Raw genomic sequence first — 18,653 nt, forward strand, 5'->3', positions numbered from 1 at the left:
ATTCACCTATTATCCAGGGTGAAGAATAGCGGGGCTCTTCATAACTGGATTAAGTGAATGTAGATAGGAATATAATCATCCAGTTTGTCAATGTGGCAATGTGACTTTCAGAGACAACTGTGAGCCAATATTCCCAATCCTTTCATGATGATCCTTGATTTCTAGAGATAAGACTGTTGTGCTAAGTAGAATAAAGCGTGGCCACATGTGTGCTGTGTAGCCATAAAGATGAAAAAGGGGACTGTTTGGGCCCCCGAGACAGATAACTGCTCCTTCAGTAAACACTGAACACAAGTGATGGCAGGGACTTCACTAGGTTGTTAAGTATCAAGTTCTGAGTTAATGTGTCTTGACTGAGGTGAATGGCGCTTGTGACCTTTTGAGCACATGAAGCAGCAAATCCCAGTAACAAGTGTGGTCTGAGGAGAAGAAAACAGCGAGTCCTGTTATGATTGAGCTCTGGCTAAAGGTCAAGCTGGTGTTGTACCCCGGAGAGATGGCTCTTTCACCCGCCTACTCCCTTAGAGATCTGTATTTTCTCGCTGACATATTCTTAAGCCGCGCTGGATGAATAATAAATGTCTAGTTTTAGGCATTTTTGGGCGATTATTGCGTCTCTGTCTTTCAGACTGAGAGCTCATGCCCAAGGTTATCAGTCTTCTGGGCACTGAGCCAGATCAAACCCAGCCTCCCCTCAAACATTTCTTTCTTTACCTATGACTCCTCTGCACAGAATTGTTCATTTGAACAAAAGTGTCTCTACAGGCAGTGAAAGGAATGCAGCGTGGAGTGACTCCCTTCTTAATGATTAAACATTACTGAGTGCACTATTGTACAGCAAGTGGTTTAATTCCATTTTCAGCCTTAATAAATCATTAACGCTATCACACATTCCTATCACTCTTAATGCAGCGTTTCCACAAAGTAGACTAAAAGTTTGGAGAGGGGATTTGTTATTATTGTTTGTGAATTTTTTTGCTACCAGTGATTTGTCTTCATGTTTTAGAGTGCTTTCAAAACCGGACAGGGGCTGCCGGAAGAATGAACTGCTCATCTCTAAGTGCATTTTTAGCAAGTTATAAATTCCATTAAGAAAAGCGTTTCACCCAACATTTTTTACTGTGGTTTGTTGTGCATCACTTTCTGGCACGATACCGGTTGGTTCCAGCCAAACAAATTCTCAAAACCTTTTCAGCTTGAGACCAAAAAGAGAAATTTGGTGTCTCCATTTGGTGTTATAGCATTGGAAATATATATTAATTTACTTCATCGTAAAGTAAATCGCAGCAGTAATCAAGTTTGCTGGGTATAAAGTTAAGTTTCTTCCCACTCTGTAACAAATTTGCAATGTCCACTGACACGCAGGGCTTTTAATTTGAAATGGATACGGGAAGTGCTGAGCTCATATTAACAGCATAATGCCATAACAGGGCTAACAGGAATGAGTCTTTGTACTTGTAGTTTCTCAAGGAGGCTTTATTCCAAAATATTGTAGTGACAGCCCACATTTCCCATCATGCCTGGGCTGAGGAGCTGTTTTAAGTTTCAAAATGCAATGTTACTTTTTGTTAGTGTTTGAACATCAGAACATGGTTTTTGTTGGCAGCCTAAGTTTAATTTATGTGCTGATTTGTAGTTTTAACCATTTCTGAGGGGGCTTTTACATTTCTTGACCCCAGCTGTAATATATTACTGTTTTAATTATTGCTCATTAGTTCTTTTGTCTTGTTGTCACTGTAAGGTACAAAACCCCTTGTAAAAATATAACAATACCACATGTTAATGTTACATATAAAATTGTGAGCTTTAGAGGTGCTTGTAGGTGGATTTTCTTACCTCAGACAGCGCCATGCTAGTTGTTTCCCCCTGTTTCCAGTCTTTATGCCAAGCTAAGCTAACCAGCCGATGACCTTAGCACCCAGATCAAAGTGTCATGTCAATCATCTCAATTAAATCTCTGCAAGATAGCAAATTCCAAAATGTTGAACTATTCCTTTCACAGTCAGAAAAACAAGTTGTGGAGAGTTCATTGTTATGCCGGGAGGACTGTATTTATAACATGAGTTTGTGTAACAGCTGTTTTGTTTCCACAACACAGTGAGTACGTCCCGCTGTCTCCCATCGCTCTATCTGTCTGCCTGAAAGCTAAGCTGAAAAACAGGTGCCACTGGACAGTGGGAGAGAGCTCGCAGCCACGCCTTCCTCCTCAGGCTATACATTCCTCCACTTAACACGAACTGGAGACCTGAAGAACAGCGAGACCTTGTGTGGGTCCCAAACCCCTGCTGCATTTCCTTCCTGCCACACACACACACACACACACACACACACACACACACATACATACATCAAACACTCAAAGAACACGCACATGTGGATGCTGACATACAGCCCCCGCACTCAGATGAACAAATGTGAACATATACTGACAGATATTTCCATTCACACACACAGACATAGATTGTGTGTATACTTTACACATGCATGCAAAGAGCACACTGTTGCCCCATAAGAGAAGATTTGACCAGGAAAAAGACATGTTCAGCAGTCTGAAGTCATAAAACACAATTTGGACACTGTATGGAGAGGTATCATATAACATCAGGCCAGTTGTTCATGTTAGAGACATAGTATGAACATATGTGGTCCAACGAGGGCTGTGATAATGGCAATTCCATCAGTTGAGTCCCAAGATTTTTTTTATCACTGTCTATGATCCAGGTTTAACTTTAAAGTAAATTTTTGAGATATGTTTTTTATTGTTCGACAGACCTCTGCTTAATTTTAAATCTTGATTTACTCATTTTAAAGTTTTTCTAAACTCTGATTAGAAGTAATCTTAGAGTAAATTATTTTTGTTGGTGCCAGTCATGATGGATCATTGGAGTAACATATTCATATTTATAGTGTGTCATCTCTCCCTTCATACCAGAACCGATTGGCAGACATGCCAGTGTCAGTTGTTTCCCTGCTGTTGAGGACATTTGCTGGGAAAGATATGTCGAATATGACTGTCCCTGTGTCGCTGTGGACTGGCCTGTGACTATAATCTCTTTATGTGGAAAAAGAGAATTAACTAGATTATTCAGGCTAAAGCTTGGTATATGAAACAAAATGACATGTTATGGGATTCTGCTCATGTATAATTTATATTTCATTCTAAAATTAGATTTCTTGGTGCTAGACAGCTCAAGTTACAGCAGGAAAATATGGAGTTCATTGTCTTTTGTCTCCCCAGGGTGTGCACAAGTTCACTTGATATTCTGCAATTTAGCCAAGTGCCGAAGTGGGACAAAAGTGTGGCATTGTTATCAAGCTGCATTATATTTGTGTTCCTGTGCACATGTGCAACATGTGTCTGCATAAATCTGCACATGTTTCTGTGGTAAATTCCTGGTTTAATGGACAGTAGATTATGTTTTATTCCCACGAAAAGGTCATCCGAGCCCAGCCAGAGTCCTGGCTGGAGTTTAAACAGACCATACTGTCTTCCTACCACTGCTCAGAAAATACTGGCTTCATAGCAACTCCCAACTCCATGGCAACGACCGGCTCTGTCGTCTCCATGCAGCGAGGGCTCGGTGTGAGAGCGTGCTGTGTTTCATATTCAACCAATGTCCTGGTCTGTACGTTATGTTCACCAGTCTGGCTAATGTGGATTAATATTCATGGAAATTCAACACAAGGCCAGCATCTAGTTATTTTGAGGCCACTGATTTTTTTTTTATCTGGTTCATTTTCATGCTCACAAGGCCGTACTGTACAGAAGACTTTACTCAAAGCCTGCTGAGTGAGTACAGTAAGAAGTCAGGGAGATAAGAGATAAGCGTAATGGGACTATTATGGCGCATACTGATGCACTCAGTCTTTATATTTCCTCTGCTCTGGCCACAGCACTCCACAATAGCCAGTCCATTTCTATTATCACACATTCACATCAGGAACCCCACATAGCATCGCACTCACCCACCCCATCCCATCAACGCTCAGCAGTGTTTCAAAGGATGCCTAAGGAGGACTCGGTGGAGCCACTCGGGATGTATGACAAGCCACAAAGCAGCAGGAAAGTTGAGCGGGAAGATGTTATAAGTATGTAGGCTTAACCTCCCCAATTAAATGGATATTACAAGGCAGAAAGACAAACATAGGAATAATGAGAAGAGGAGGAACAGGGGGGAATTGAGTTGATGGGGGAGGACGGCGGTGGGTTTGGTGAGGGGAAAAAAACAGGAAACTGCGAGATAAATTGCAAATTACATTCCATGTGTGTTGTGTGGGCTAAGACTGGAGGGTTCCTGTGCAGAGGACTCAGGGGGCAGCAGCAACTGCATTTGGGTCTTTGTCCCCATGGTTCACAGAGACTGGTGTTGGCTTACACTTGGGTCTGGGAAATACACATTTAAAGACCGGAACTGTTTTTTTTTTTTCTCTCTCTCTCTACTGTAACAGTAGGGAGGACTGAAATTGACCTCAGTGCTCTTGTTCCAAAACCTATCACAGTTTTGCAACTTTTTAAATGTGCATTACCAGGCATAAGAGCAGGTTCAATGTTGTTAATGAGTTATCTAATGAGAGCATTTTACAAACATAATAAATATGGCACAACCTGTGATGCAACCTGCAGCCTGTCAGTTTGTCACCAGGGGAACACTGTTGTTTATGTTGCAGAGGAAACACGTGTGATAACCTCCCTGTTATGTTGTTGTCGCTATCACTGCAGTGCTTCTTACTGTAATATTTATCTGTTGATAGATGCAATTTGCGAATATTGGTTTCATACTAGGGTTAAGGTTGCAAATAAATATCACACACTATTATAGTGTAATGCATAGCATGTTGGTGCTATGTGTTGGTCTCACGTCCACCATGTTTTGAATTTCATTATGCTTGGCACAAATGTCCATTTGGACTCAAGGATGAATTGACCAGATTTTGGGGGTCTAAAGTCAATGTCACTTGAAGCTCTCTATAAGTCCTCTGAACTTTGTAAAAATAGTCTCTAGGTAACATAGCATTTATTAAATTCAAAGTATTCTCTGTGTATACACTATATTATACAAACATGGATGTACACTGGAACTCATCTGGTTGGTGGAGGCATACGACTGTGAGGTGGTATTTCTAGTTTGAAGCATGATACACTGTGGCAATCAGTTTTGCGATTACCTGGCTTTATCAGTCTTGTGCTCAAACTTGCAGCAAACTGCACAACACACAATTGAACTTTCCCCCACATCCTCTTACACCACCCAACTAAACTGAAATCAGCTCAAAAACTTTTTTTTGGCTACTGCCTCATTGGTATGTGTAACTCAAAAGAGATGAGAAGGAAGCAATATGTTTTACACAGTAGTCACTTCAGTCATCAACTCTGTGTTAAATTCTTTTTTTACCACTTGCGCAATCGGGCAAGTGAGTTGTAAGATTTACTAGACAACGTATTTTACTTGCCCCAGGCAATCAGGCAGCCCTTATTGTTGAGGCCTGAACAGTGATTAACAGTTGGCTGTCAGTGCAATTACACACCTCATACAAGAGAATATCTTTTTCTGACAATAAAGAGGAAAGCATTTTGTCAGTATCAGCTGTCACTTTTCCCAGAGTGACACTTTTCAGATGTCAAAAGGGTGAAAGGGCGGGTGTAAGACCCAGAGGGGTTAAGGATCATGTGCTCTGCAACCAAAAAGCATGGGAATCAATCACATAGAGCAAAAATAAAGGTGGGTGTCAAATTTCTAGTCTATTGTGGTTTGGTTTTGCGTGAAATTCCTCTCTCCTAATGTCTCTCTCAGGACGTTTGTCTTGCGTCGAGTCAGAGCAGTCAAGCCGGGTCTTTATTTCCACAATCACGTGGATCTGTTCAACGTCAGTGCTGTACCAGATGCACGCCTTGATAAGGCAACAACATGATGTTGACAATGTATACACTGGCATGTTGTGTGCTTACCTTTGGGCTGAAAAGCATTCACTAGCAGCAAGATAATAATGTGAAAATGCAGAAACACAAAGGTTAAGCCTGGATTAACTCTGGAAACTTGTTAGATTCCAAATGCACCAGGTTGTTTTTTGGTTCACCTTAATGGTATAGAGCAACATACAGAGATATGACCTCAAATAAAGATAGTGAGACAGAATATGTGGAATGCACCTTAACCTGTTGATTACAGTGTGTTTGCTGTGTTTTGTTACATATATGTTTGTTTCCTGGAATCAAGGGGAAAGTTAGTTGTGCTTTAGAAGAGATAGTTTGGTTTAACAAGCATGCACACAGATAAGGACCTGTGAACATCAATACCTGTAAATACAGGCAGTGTTTCTTGAAGAACACACAAACCTTTCGCAGTTGGCCAGTGGAATGTGTGCAGTAAAATTCCCCATAGGGCATTATTTCACTGGGGATGGGGAAGAGATTACCTCTGGGTGAGAGAAACTCCTGGAGCGTAAGGAGATGCTAAGTGGGAGCTCAGCACATCAATTAGAGGAGGTCAGTGATGCCAGATTTTAGCCAGGAGTTGGCCAATAAAAAGCAGACATGATGAAAGATTGCACATTGCTGCGGAGATACAAGCAAACAGGGAGGAGAAGGAGCTGCAGTTGATCTCTCGACACTCGGAAAAACTGGGCAGAGAGGGTGTAAGGGGGATTCATGGAAAGGAGAGGATACTTTAAAAAACTCTGGCCTGTTCCATGAACTCTCTGAGGGGATTAAGGGTTTAATGAACTGCCTGTTGGATGCCAGAGGTTTGACCGATAGGCAGAGAGTGGCTGTCACAAGAGTGCTCATGTGAGGGCAGGCGATGGGTCTATTAGTTGGCTTGGAGGAGTTTTGACTGGATAATATAGTCCCTCCTACACAAAGTACCCCAGCCTGAGCTAACACAATTACAACGTGTATATTTTCTACATTTAATGAGAACTATCAGCTGAAAAAGCTTTTGTATGCCCTTTCTTACAGGGGACAAGTGCAAAAAAGTTAAACATTTTTCAGTAACAACATTACATAACAGTAACAACATTATACCATGGCACTATCCAACTCTGTCTTGTTGAGAGAGCACTTCCACTGAATAACACGGGGGAGACCTGGGGCAAATGTAACATATCTCACAGACAAGACATGTTTTGATATAAGAAACATATATATGCACACTAATTAATACTATAATTGTGATATTTTCACTGAAAGGAACAAGAATATAATATTCAATTTAATGCAGAAAAGTGTTACAAGTTCAACCCTAAGTGGAGGTAATTATAACAGTTGCTGGGGCAACTATAACCATGAAAAAAAAATAAATCATATTAACGCATAATAACCCTTTTTTGTATGAGTCAAAGTGTTCTAGATGTCAAGCATTATATGCATTCAAAGCAAAAGTCTATTTCTATTTTTGCAGAAGACTAGCTAACTATCTAGGTGGTAAATAGATTTTAATTATTTGAATTGAGTTAAATGTAATTTTATATTTGAATGGAGTGAAATATATATATATTTCACCACAGACAAACACAGTGCTTACACTGGGCCTTGTGACTCATGAGTAATTGCAACACAGTCTTTCAGTTGCTACCGAGCTTCAACGCCTTTATTAGCGTTGTTTCTTCATGTTAATTTTTAACCAATAACCTAGACAAAAAACTGGAGTACGTTTAAATTCACAGTCAACAGCAGAATAAAATACTGCACATCCAGAACCTTAGAATAAGCTGTTTGTTGAAAACTTCAGGCAGGGTGAAATGAGGCAGAGAGAGAATCCTACTGATCATGTGCAGAGTACGAGTCATCACTCTGGTTTGTTTTTGGTTTGACGAATTAAGTGTCTTACATTTGCTCCCTGTTACAATTGCCCCCAGTCCCCCCTAATATCTAATGTGTGTCTGGAAACTAAAACCTGTTTTTTCATGCTCCTAGAGGGACACTAAAAGGAGTTTACTAATGAGCTAATGTAATTGTTGATTTAGAAATAAAAATCTTTTTGTTTTTAGATTGGTGTGATATTGCTCAAGACAGACTGTTGGAGGATTTTACAAAGACATGAATGAAAATTCTATAAAAAAGAATCCAATATTGCTCAGTCAAAGAGAGTTAAAAGTTATTTGTTGCTGAGCTATAATGATAAGTTTTTCCTGGAGAGAGCATATTGCAACTTTTGTTGTTGGCAGGCAGAACAGGTGCAAAAAACAGAAACGTGTTTGTGGAAGAGAGAAACAGAAACCGCAAAAACAAAAAGGCGACAGACGTGATGTTTCACACATTTAACCACACTCCACTGTGTGAATGCAGGCAGTGCACTTGTCTCAGATGGGTGTGGAGGGCAGAGAGGAAGGAAGGGGAAAGCAAGGGAGAGAGAGGCAGGGGGAGGCACGCACCGACACCTAGGCAGTTCCACTGAGTCAGACGAGGTGGAAGAGACAGGAGCTTCTCCATGGGGAGGTCTCTGTGAAGCGCTGCCTACCTGTTGGAGCTCATCGCCGCGTGGATCTGCGGGAGAAAGTCCAGTGCGCTTGGCGAGGGATGATCAGCACCACCATGTCTGTGAGGCTGTTGTTGTGCGCTGTTTGGGCTGTGTACCACGGGACGCAAACCTGCACTGGATTTAATATAGATGAACGGTTTCCTGTGATCAAAGAGGGGAAAACCAAAGGAAGCTTCTTTGGATTCTCAGTAGCTCTGCATCATCAGACGGAGGGCTCCACAAAGTACCTGTAAGTTGTCCTCCGCATTTTTCGCATTTGCAGGTTAAAATAATGTTCGCATTCAAACAGGCTCCGCACCTGCTTTACACCAGGAGGCGCGGACAAAACCAACCATTTTATCCGCCTCAAAGAACATTACTGCGCCAAATTAATGCGCAAAACCTGCAGCGAAGCCTTACTGCGTTTAAAAAATGTGGGTCAAAGCGTTTATAAACTGCGTTTACTTGTTAAACACTTGAGTGGTTTCCTTCGCGCAACACGTAAAGTAGTTCCACTCAAAGCAACCACCTGTAAAAAGATACCGGTGCGGGTTGTATTTCTAAAGATGTGTTCAAGTGTCCCAGTAAATCAAAAAAAAAAAAAAACCTCGACCAGGTATCTGCACTATGTTTTTTCTGGCCTCTGTCATAAATCAAAGATTGGGCAGGAGGTGTTACCTGGTTCATTATTAAAAAAAAATGTTTCAGTCGACGTGTGGAGAGCAATCACATGAAACACGAATCTCAAGTATTGGAGCTGTTTCACATGAGAAATGTCTTTTTTTAGTCACAGATTTAGGGCTGTACTTTTACGATTAATCGATTAGTCTATTAAATGTCCAGAAATTATGAAAAATGTCTTTCAGTTGCTTCTTTTAACAGTCAAACTCTTCATAAATGACAAAGAAAAACAGCAAGTCTTTACGTTACCAAAATAGCAACTAATTGATTCATTGACTAATAGTTGCAGCTTTACATAAATGCTTAATTTCAGTTTTTGCTTTTTCTGGCTGATACCAGTCCAATGATTTTCATAATGATTTTGCAGCACTGATGCAGACTGTTGAAAATGCAGTATTAACTAAATGGGAAATGCCATGAATCCTGTTACGTGCATCTTTGTGAGAAACCTGTAGTGTAGCTGCAGGTGAAACAGCTGGGCCAGGTGAGCGCTGGGGGTTGTCTTTGCTCTGGAGCTCAATGCACAAACAGAGGTGTCTTTTAGGATTATCACAACATATTGAAAATGAGTAATAGTATTAAAGTTCATGGATTTCCATATTTTTCACTTCAGTGTATTCTCGTACTCATTTTACGTTATGGAAGCTGTGACAGCCATGCTCTACTTTCTTTCCACCTAGCCACAGGCTATTAAATTCAGCTAAGACACAAGAGGGTTTATGTTTCACAGTAAAGGTGTTCATTGGCCTGTAACACTTGCACAGGTTGTTATTACCAAGACACAAATGTTCATGTGGGCTTAACAGTGTTTGGGAGATGTATATAAAAGTTAATGTTTTTTTGTTTTAGGAATAGTTGTTGGTGACAGTTGTTGATGTTCAAGGACAAGAATGTGTGTGACACATCTTTCCTGACGTACATATAGCTTCTTTAATGAAAGATCCTCAAGCTGTAGCATTGTTTTGTGTAGGATTTCCCTCTGACAATTACAGTGGCCCCCTCATCCTTCCGCATCCATGATCACACAGCGTGTTCATAACTTGATGTTATCTGCGTCCTCGTTCTGCTTTGAAGGGAGAAAATCTCCAAACCATGGCCCACTTCCTCTGTGTCGTCACCGGCGAAGTGAGTCTGAATGTTAGGTTTATCAGCCTGATCAGCCCATGTGAAGTGGCAGATTGATGTGCATTACAGAGATTCCCCAGTTAATAGAATGGAGAGCAGTGTCCAGCTGACACTTGATCAATGTGCCATCTTGGCCCCGTCCCTGGAGGGATGGAGTCCCCGTCCACAGACTGCAACCCAAGAAGGGGGCCACATGGCAGTGGTAATGAAACTGGAGGCCTGTAGGGACAAGGAGACTGTAAAATGTGTCATCAGTCAGCTGCTAGCTAAGAAGTTTAACCAAATTTCTGCTCAGATCTACATTGCATCATATATTTTATTATTTAGGATATATCGTCAACACTATTATGATCTGGCCATGATGTCCAAAAGATATCCACTAAGTACAAAACAGTACTATTTTGGTCAAGTTTAGGTTAGCTGTTTCTGCATGTTTCCAGTAAAATAACTTTAAAGCTATAATATGTAACAGTTCTGCATTAAAAGGTCTAAAAATGCTAGACCTATGTTATGTATTTTGTTGGTTTATGTACTTGCATAATTCCAGATGTTTCCAACAAGAGAGAAATTCTTTTTTTTTTTTTTTTTTTGAGGTAACAGTGGTAGCTGATGCTAGCTAATTGCTAGTTGCTTCAGGGAAAAGACGGGATATGTTGGCTACATCAGAAAGTAAGGAAGGAAGTCTGCTTTTTCACCTGTTATGCAAACATATCATGAACACATTTATAATATTACCCCATCCATGAACATGATTTCTGCCAGAGTCATGTCAGATAGATTTACATCAGCTATGGTAGTAAAGTGATGGCAGAATTCACATTTTACGTGTTTAATGGCTGCTGATGATATCTTCACATTTAACATTCTGAGTGTTATCAATCTTCTTATCTAACTCTTGGTGAGAAAGTAAATAAGTATATTTCCCAAAATCTCAAACTCTTCCTGTAAATTTTAGGACAAAATTTGGACTGCACAAGACATTTTCCCTTGTCTAATATTTAAGCCTTCATTCCACTGTTGTGTCATCTTTGCTAGCTTGATGTTAGCCACGCAGCTAAGACAGAAAATGTCAGTGTGTCTAATGCTGAAATTGAAGAAGTGAGACTGAATTTGACTGTAGGCTGATCTGTGATTCAAAAGGAGAGTGTTACACATATGCAAACATATCCGAATCTCACTTTCACACTCAGTTTACCTAGAAAAATAATCCCCTACTTGTTATCAGTTCATGTATTTTGCAAGGTGTTTTATGTTATTATCTCCCATTTCAACACTGTCCTCTCTAGCAGTAATCTGCACAGTCACTGCTGAGTAAAGACAGACCTCCAGAACTCAGACCTTGATGCATGTGATTCTGTGAAGACACATCACAATGTGCTGCTGGTGTGTCCCATGTTTGACTAGGGCTGGTTTTACAGTCCTGTCTGTTTCCTCTGTGTTGTTGTCTGGCTCCTTTTGTGTCTCACCGCACCACAGAGCCGTTTGTTACATGTTCCCTCACTATTGGAGCGAGCTTGTGTGTGAATATTTGAAAAATGCAAGAACAAGGCTTATAAACCAGTCGTGGCATGTGCAGTGTTTAAAGTGGCCGTTCCTTGCACGTGCACGAGTCAAACATGGTCCAGGATAAAAGTCAAGACAGTGGGTTTCCACTCCCAGTCCTGCAATAAAGTGAGTGCAATAAAGTTTTCCCTTAACCTCTTAAGATGTAGGCTGTTATCTAATTAGTCTGAATCTAGCAGCATATTTTGGCTCAAGCTGAAGCAATTTAAAAAATGTATTTTGAATTTAGGCGGGTGCATGACCAATTAGTGGACCAACATTGCTTCGTCTTGGGGAAGGGCTGCACCTGAATAATCTAAAAGCTATACCTGAGGCCAATTTGTACGGGGTATTCACCTCTCCACTCCCCCCTTTTCTCTTTGAATCACCCATTTAGAGATTTTTTCCTGAGAGGGCTTTTTTTGTTCTCCGTTGTAGCAGGGAGGAGGGACTGGGCAGTCAGCTGGCCACCTATTGGCTCTTCCAGTCCCCTGACCCTGTGGTATGCCTGGAATGTATTACCCTTCTCTGCACAGTCACAACCTGCCAGGTTTCAGGTTGAGACAAGACAGGAGTGAGAACGATGTTTCTGGGGACTATTGGGGAGCACACAGTCACACAAACCTTCCAAAATTGAAATTTATTCTGCTCATCCTTCAGCAGACTAAGTTTTCCTAATTCCATTGTCGGGAACCTCCGTGACCTGAGGAGAAGACTTTAATTTATCTGACTGATGAATATTTAATCACAATTGAAGTGGCTTTGGTTTTCCAGCTCATTTCTGTCTGACTGCCGTGGCCCGAGGCCATGAAAGTCAGCCATTTAATTTGACAGGGCCTTCCCCTTTCTGCAGTGAGGTGGAGATTAAATGGGTCGACCTGCTGTAAGGTTTATAGACACAAACAGTCTCAGTTTGAACATGCATGGGATCACGCTCTGCTTTTCTTCAGTCCTCCTACAGTTTGATGGAATTACTGTAAACACTATGCATCATACATTACATATCATTACAAACATTCCTAAATCATAACTCTGTTTTGCAAAGTTGATTCAACACAGCAGGTGTGGATTGTGTGTGGTACAGAAACTTTGAATTCTCATCTTACAGTTTAAATATTGAACACAGCAAAAAGAAATGCTCCTTTGGGAATAAGGCCAGAGATATACTTGATTTTAACTACACGTTTGCATGTGCACAATATATTGATGGAATGGAGCATATAAACTTAAACAAATAAAAACAATTTGCATTATGTTCTGTTAAAAAAGAGAATATCGGACAACATACTATATGCACATGGTGATATAGACCAATAGAGACCAATTTTGGGCTGGTATTATCGGTCGAGTGATATATTGTTGGGCTTTAATCTGTGGCCTACCTCTGCCAGTGCTCTGCTTCAATTCACTAACAATAAATCCCAGGCTTTTACAGCAGAAAAATGCATAATTTTCATTCACAGCGCAGCATTATTGTAAGCCCTGTAGCTGTAGCTAAGTAGTTTCAGTGAACTCAAAAGTTAGATTTTTGGTATCATATAACTTCAACAGAATGACCTAATGTGTATGTGTTATAGGAAGTGCTGTAGCTGATGTAAATGATGCAGGTGGGTAGGTCCGACCTGGCTGTGATCCAACATTCCCCCTCATAGACATGCTTGTGGTCTTTGTCTCTTGAAGTAGGCCTATCAGAGCACTCTAGTGTCACACTTTCAGATAACAATCCTGTGTTGTCTGTTAGACCCTCTTACATGTATTTCAAACATGAGAGCCAACTGGGGGTTTTATCTAATGTCAGAGATATTTGATTGATGTATTGCAGTCATAGCATCTGAAAGTAAACCACCTGGGATCCCACACTAAATATAATACTCTATAGATGACAGCACATAATCACAAAAAATACCCCACTGACAATATACAAAACACAACACAGCACAAGACAGGACCTGGCTCCAATGATGAAAAATCAAAAACAACCTAAACAGAGTTATAACATAGAATTATCTCATTTTAAGTTGTTGCACAGGCAATGGCCTATTATAAAACAATATCAAAATGCTTCAAAAGTCTCTGAAAGCTTTCATGATGCTTCCATCAACTGCAACACTTTTAACTGCAGACCTTATGACTTATTAGAAAGATAGAAACTAATGCTAATGGGACCCTGTGAAGCATTAGTAAATAATTTATTAACCATGAATAAAGCCATTAGTTACATCTTATAAACCTTTTATAAAGGGTGCCTTATTTAAAAGTTGTTAGCTTAGCTTAATCCTCTTTATTCTCTGTGGAACATAAGGCTGCGACTAATTTAAAAGTGATAGCCAACAGTAAAAAAACATGGAGTCAAAAACAAAATGAAAAAGCCAAATAGCAAACAGACAGAAAACTCCAAGTATGTTGTGAACCTGTGTGTTTGTACATTGGAAGTCATACAAGGTCGTAAGTTCTCTCTCATTCATTGGAGTCTTAGCCAAGCCGGAGCAACAGTTAAAGACCTCACTAAAGTTAAGTGCAAGTTTGTCCACAGTGACTGGCCCTAATCTTTATGCTGTTTATTGGCTGTGTCCAATCAGTTGGTAATGGCATGAGTTGCATTTTGTGTAGCAGCAGAATGAATGACGGCTTCTAATAACATGTTGAAATGGATCCCAGCGGGATCTCACGCCTCCTGCTAATCTCTACAGAGGAGATTCTCTATGGTGGGGCTTTCATTGGAAATACCTGCAGTGAGGACTGTTTCTATCTTTACAAACGTGTAAGAGATCCCCCTTTTTCTCCCCCTGGTTGTACAAGTGACCCTTAAACAGCACGGAAAAGAAGCTGGTGTAGCTGGCCTCAGGGCTAATGAAGGCTACCTGGAGCTAGAAAAACTATATGCTTCAATACCGTTCCCTTGTCATACCATTTTTCATCACTGAAGGGGAAATGATCCTCAAGTATTGGTTTACACTTGGTATGTGGAAGTCAGGGAATGCAGAAACATGCTGTCTGTCCTTGATGCAATTGCGCTAAAATATTGTGCAAAATGCCTGTTATTAGTTAGTTTATTGATAAATTAAATGACAAAGTTACATATTGGCACACTGTAAAAATAAATAATTTCTTCTAACTTTAAAATTTAAGTTGACTGAATTTGAAAAGACGAAAGTCAAGTTAAAAGAACTTGTGTTTGAAAGTTCTGAACTGTTCTGACAATAAATACTAAGTTTAATCAACCTGAATAAATAAAGTTTGTATATTTACGTTGATGAGAAAAGATTAGTTGATTCCACTAAACTGCTGTTTTATAAAGGCAAATTTCTGCTCTAGTGGTCTGTATTGGAAGTTTTCCAAGCCTCAACAGGTAAAAACAGATGTTTCATCCATACACCTGTGCTGCTTTTATATAAGATGAGTAATATCAGAGTGAAAACTTGGCACTACGCAGGCGAAGTCTGCTCCATTATAGCTGAGAGGTAGTCCACCTGTAACCCCCATCCTTCTTTACATACAGCTGGGGTCAGAATGTTAATGGAAACGCTGTTACTGATACCATAAGTCTCTTGTGAATGGCTGCATGGTGTGAGTTTGCAGGACAGATGTGCGCTGCTGTGTTGTGTGGGGTCATTAAGAAACATGTGTCCAAGCTTAGTCCAGCTATGCAAGCCTGTATTTCTCTTGTGTTTGCTTTCATGTCTGTATTTCTTTCTGTCAGTTTGGTAGATAGCGTGTTTGTGTGTGTGCGTTAATCATGTGTATCACTGCTGCAGCTGTGTGCATCTGCAGCAGTGGGGAGGGCAGTCTGACATCATTCATCCAGCAGCAGCAGGCGACGGGTGGGCATAGTTTGCAGATCAACCTGCAGACATAAGGCAAAATAACATTGTTCTTGTCAGACGAGGCTTTCCTTGTTGCTAATGAAAAGTGAGTTAGTTTATTATCAGGGGATGACCTGCCATGTTTAATTTGTCACACTGGGGCCAAATGAGTTTGCTCTCCTGTTACTGTTTCACCAATGGCAGATGGTGGTCTTCAAACAGGATGTTTGTCCAGCTGAGACACCCTGTTACACTGGTGTGTGTGTGTGCGTGTGTGTGTGTGTGTTTTATTTAACTCTATTCAATTATTCTACGCTATCCTCTTTCTTCGGTCAACACTAATGTATGCGTTAATTTCCATCAAATGTTTTTGTGAATAAATTACCATGTATCACAATGATGACAGCATTTCGTTTCCTCCGTCTCCCATTTTTATGCACACTCCATCTGCTCCCTTGTTTAAAATCACTAACATCACCATCAACTGCTACAAAAGGCTGACAGAGATGAGAGGGCAAGGCAAAAATAAACTTGATCTCTGCTTTAGCGCTGAACTCAGTGACAGTCAGTGAGCTCAGAGAAATGTGACTGAAAAACAAATGTTTGAAAGAGATAGTTTGGATTATTTGATGTAGGGTTGTATGAGTTACTAATAGTTTATTACCTACAGCAGATATTAATTTAGGAGAAGCAGAGAAGGGCACCAGCACAGAAGCTAAGCAATGTCCTGCTGTAGACAGGGCCAGAAACAAAAACTATTTTAACCACTTAAAAAGGTTCACCAAAAAAAAAAAAAAAAAACTGTTTCAGTGTACACTACATTTAGAATATTTTCATCACTTTACTTTGCCATTAGACAGACTTTTCTGACAAGAAACCGGTGTTATACAAGCCAAGTAGCACTCTCTCTAAACCAACCAAACTCCATAGGCAAAATCTGTTATTTTACCTGACAGACCATAGGAGTTGATGGTCTACCGCTGCTTTAATTTGTTAGTTTGTTTGTGTTTTTCTGTGACTTTGGTGTTCTTAAAGATTAGTTTGGATTCACTGAAGTTACACAATAACACAGACAAACTAACATATCAAGGCAGCAGCAGACCAGCAACTCCTGTGTTCTGCAAGGTAAAATTACTGATATTATCTATGGAGTTTGGTTGGTTTGGAGAGCGAGAGAGCAAATGGAGGGAGCGTGTGTAATGGTGGTTTCCCATTAGAAAATGCTGTCTGGCAGCATGGTTAAGTGGTGAAAATATGCTAAATGTAGCATACACCCAAAATGACAATGATGTTTTTTTTAGATGGACCGATTTTAGGTGGCTAAAATATGTTTTGCTGCTGACCCTGTCCACAGCAGCTCATTGCTCAGCTTCCGCACTGGTGCACCTCTCTGCTTCTGCAAACTGGAGGCATGCCAACTGCCATCTTCTGTTGGTAATACACTGACTATCGATAAGTACCTCATACAAATCCCCCCAAAAAACTCTGAACTATGCCTTTGAAGATTTTAGAAACAAATAAGTAGACTTGCACCGATTTCAACTTTCTGAGCCGATTCCAATTTCCGATTTTTAAGGGGTCTGACCTACCGATTCCGATTTTGGCCGGTTCCGATTTTCAGTCTTTCTAAGAACTGTAATTGACAGCATTCACAAACATTTTTGCAACTTTTCTTGTAAATATGTTCATAATAAGACACTGACTATTAAATATTAATTTAATACTTTCTCCAAAATCATCCAGATTACAACCAGGCCTTATTATAATTTTATATTAAGATTATGAATTGGGTGAATGTGATCTCGCGAGATCATCTCGCGGGATTTCGTGGTACGCGATTTCACGTGATCTTTTGTGGAAGCGGATGTAAACAAACCGGAGACTAACGCGGTGCAACAGTTTGAAGTAAAACTTTGCCGTGAGAAAAAAAAACACAGAAGTTAAACGAGTCTGGATGAGAAAATGTTTGAGGAGACACATCAACACAGGTTGTTTATTCTTCAGCCAGAACAGGAGGTGAGATTTTAACTGTCCCTCTGTGAACAGCAGTCTGCTGCTAGCTTGCTAGCATTAGCCTGAAGTGCGAGAGAGTTTACGGCTGTTTTGCGACATTGTCAGCTGCTCTGTCTCGTTGTAGACTGTCTGTCTTCTCTTTATCCTGTTCTTGGAATCTGTCGCTGACACCAGCTTCATGAAGACGTGTGTCTGAGTGTGTAGCTGTTATCAGTGCTGTGTTGACGTCACGGTCAGTTTGTCTGCTGCGCGCATGACGTGACCATCGTGCAGAACATGTGTGTAACAATGACGGGCACAGAACCGGATTTGTGACGCTGACCGGCCGGTCACCGGTCAAGGCCAGTCATGTGAAAACTGGCCCGATTCCGAGCATTGCCGATTAATCGGTGCAAGTCTACAAATAAGAGATGTGAAATCATAGTTTAACCATAACTGGCCTCAGCAATGTGCACATGGTCTACTAGGTGTGGCCACAGTTCACCACTAACTTCCTTTTCACTCTGTACATGTTTGCTTTGTTAATAATTTACTCCCTTTGACGGTTATACTTAAGGATTTGTCTTAATACAAGAGCTATAATGTAGTCTATGTGTAGGACTGTAGATAGAGAAGAATGCAGGTCATTTTGTGCGCTAAATGTTTTTGTGGTTCAGGCTGGTTGATTGTTCTATATTTTGTTTCTGTAGTTTTGACATTTTATGTATCATGTAATCACACTACACATTTTAGTTGTCCAAATTCATCATTCTAAGCAAGCTGTAATTAAAAACCTACAAAATGTGTTATGAAGTTCACTGAAAAAAGAAAACTATCAACCAAAAAAAAAAAAAAACTTGAATTTGTAACACTCAAAAAGAATGCTTTTTTTTCAAACCATGTTAAAGAGTTAGGTTAAAAGTTGCTTTCTGTATGCCATACTATACATATATATAAACTGAAAAAATATCCTTATATCAGTATCTTATATACACCATGTTGTCCAGCCTTTAGAATTCAAAGGAAGAACAAATGTGAAAGCTGGAGACACACA

The 18,653-nt window shown here is 40.3% G+C and overlaps 1 protein-coding gene across 2 annotated transcripts in view; it reads left to right on the top strand.

Moving 5' to 3' along the window:
* Positions 1 to 8,365: 8,365 nt before the first annotated feature.
* The window catches only part of itga3b (integrin, alpha 3b), a 37,040-nt gene continuing 26,752 nt past the window's right edge, over positions 8,366 to 18,653 (top strand). The window contains exon 1 of one of the 2 annotated variants that reach the window (XR_014772170.1): positions 8,366 to 8,706. Coding sequence is in view for 1 of the 2 variants with exons in the window: in XM_084740719.1 (XP_084596845.1) it covers positions 8,516 to 8,706 (191 nt within the window). In the remaining variant the exon portion in view is untranslated. The remainder of the gene's footprint in view (positions 8,707 to 18,653) is intronic. The other variant, XM_084740719.1, reaches the window with a different exon arrangement.

The sequence above is a fragment of the Lutjanus erythropterus genome, chromosome 17 (assembly GCF_056507025.1).
Source record: "Lutjanus erythropterus isolate fLutEry1 chromosome 17, fLutEry1.hap2, whole genome shotgun sequence".
Classification (NCBI taxonomy): domain Eukaryota; kingdom Metazoa; phylum Chordata; class Actinopteri; order Lutjaniformes; family Lutjanidae; genus Lutjanus; species Lutjanus erythropterus.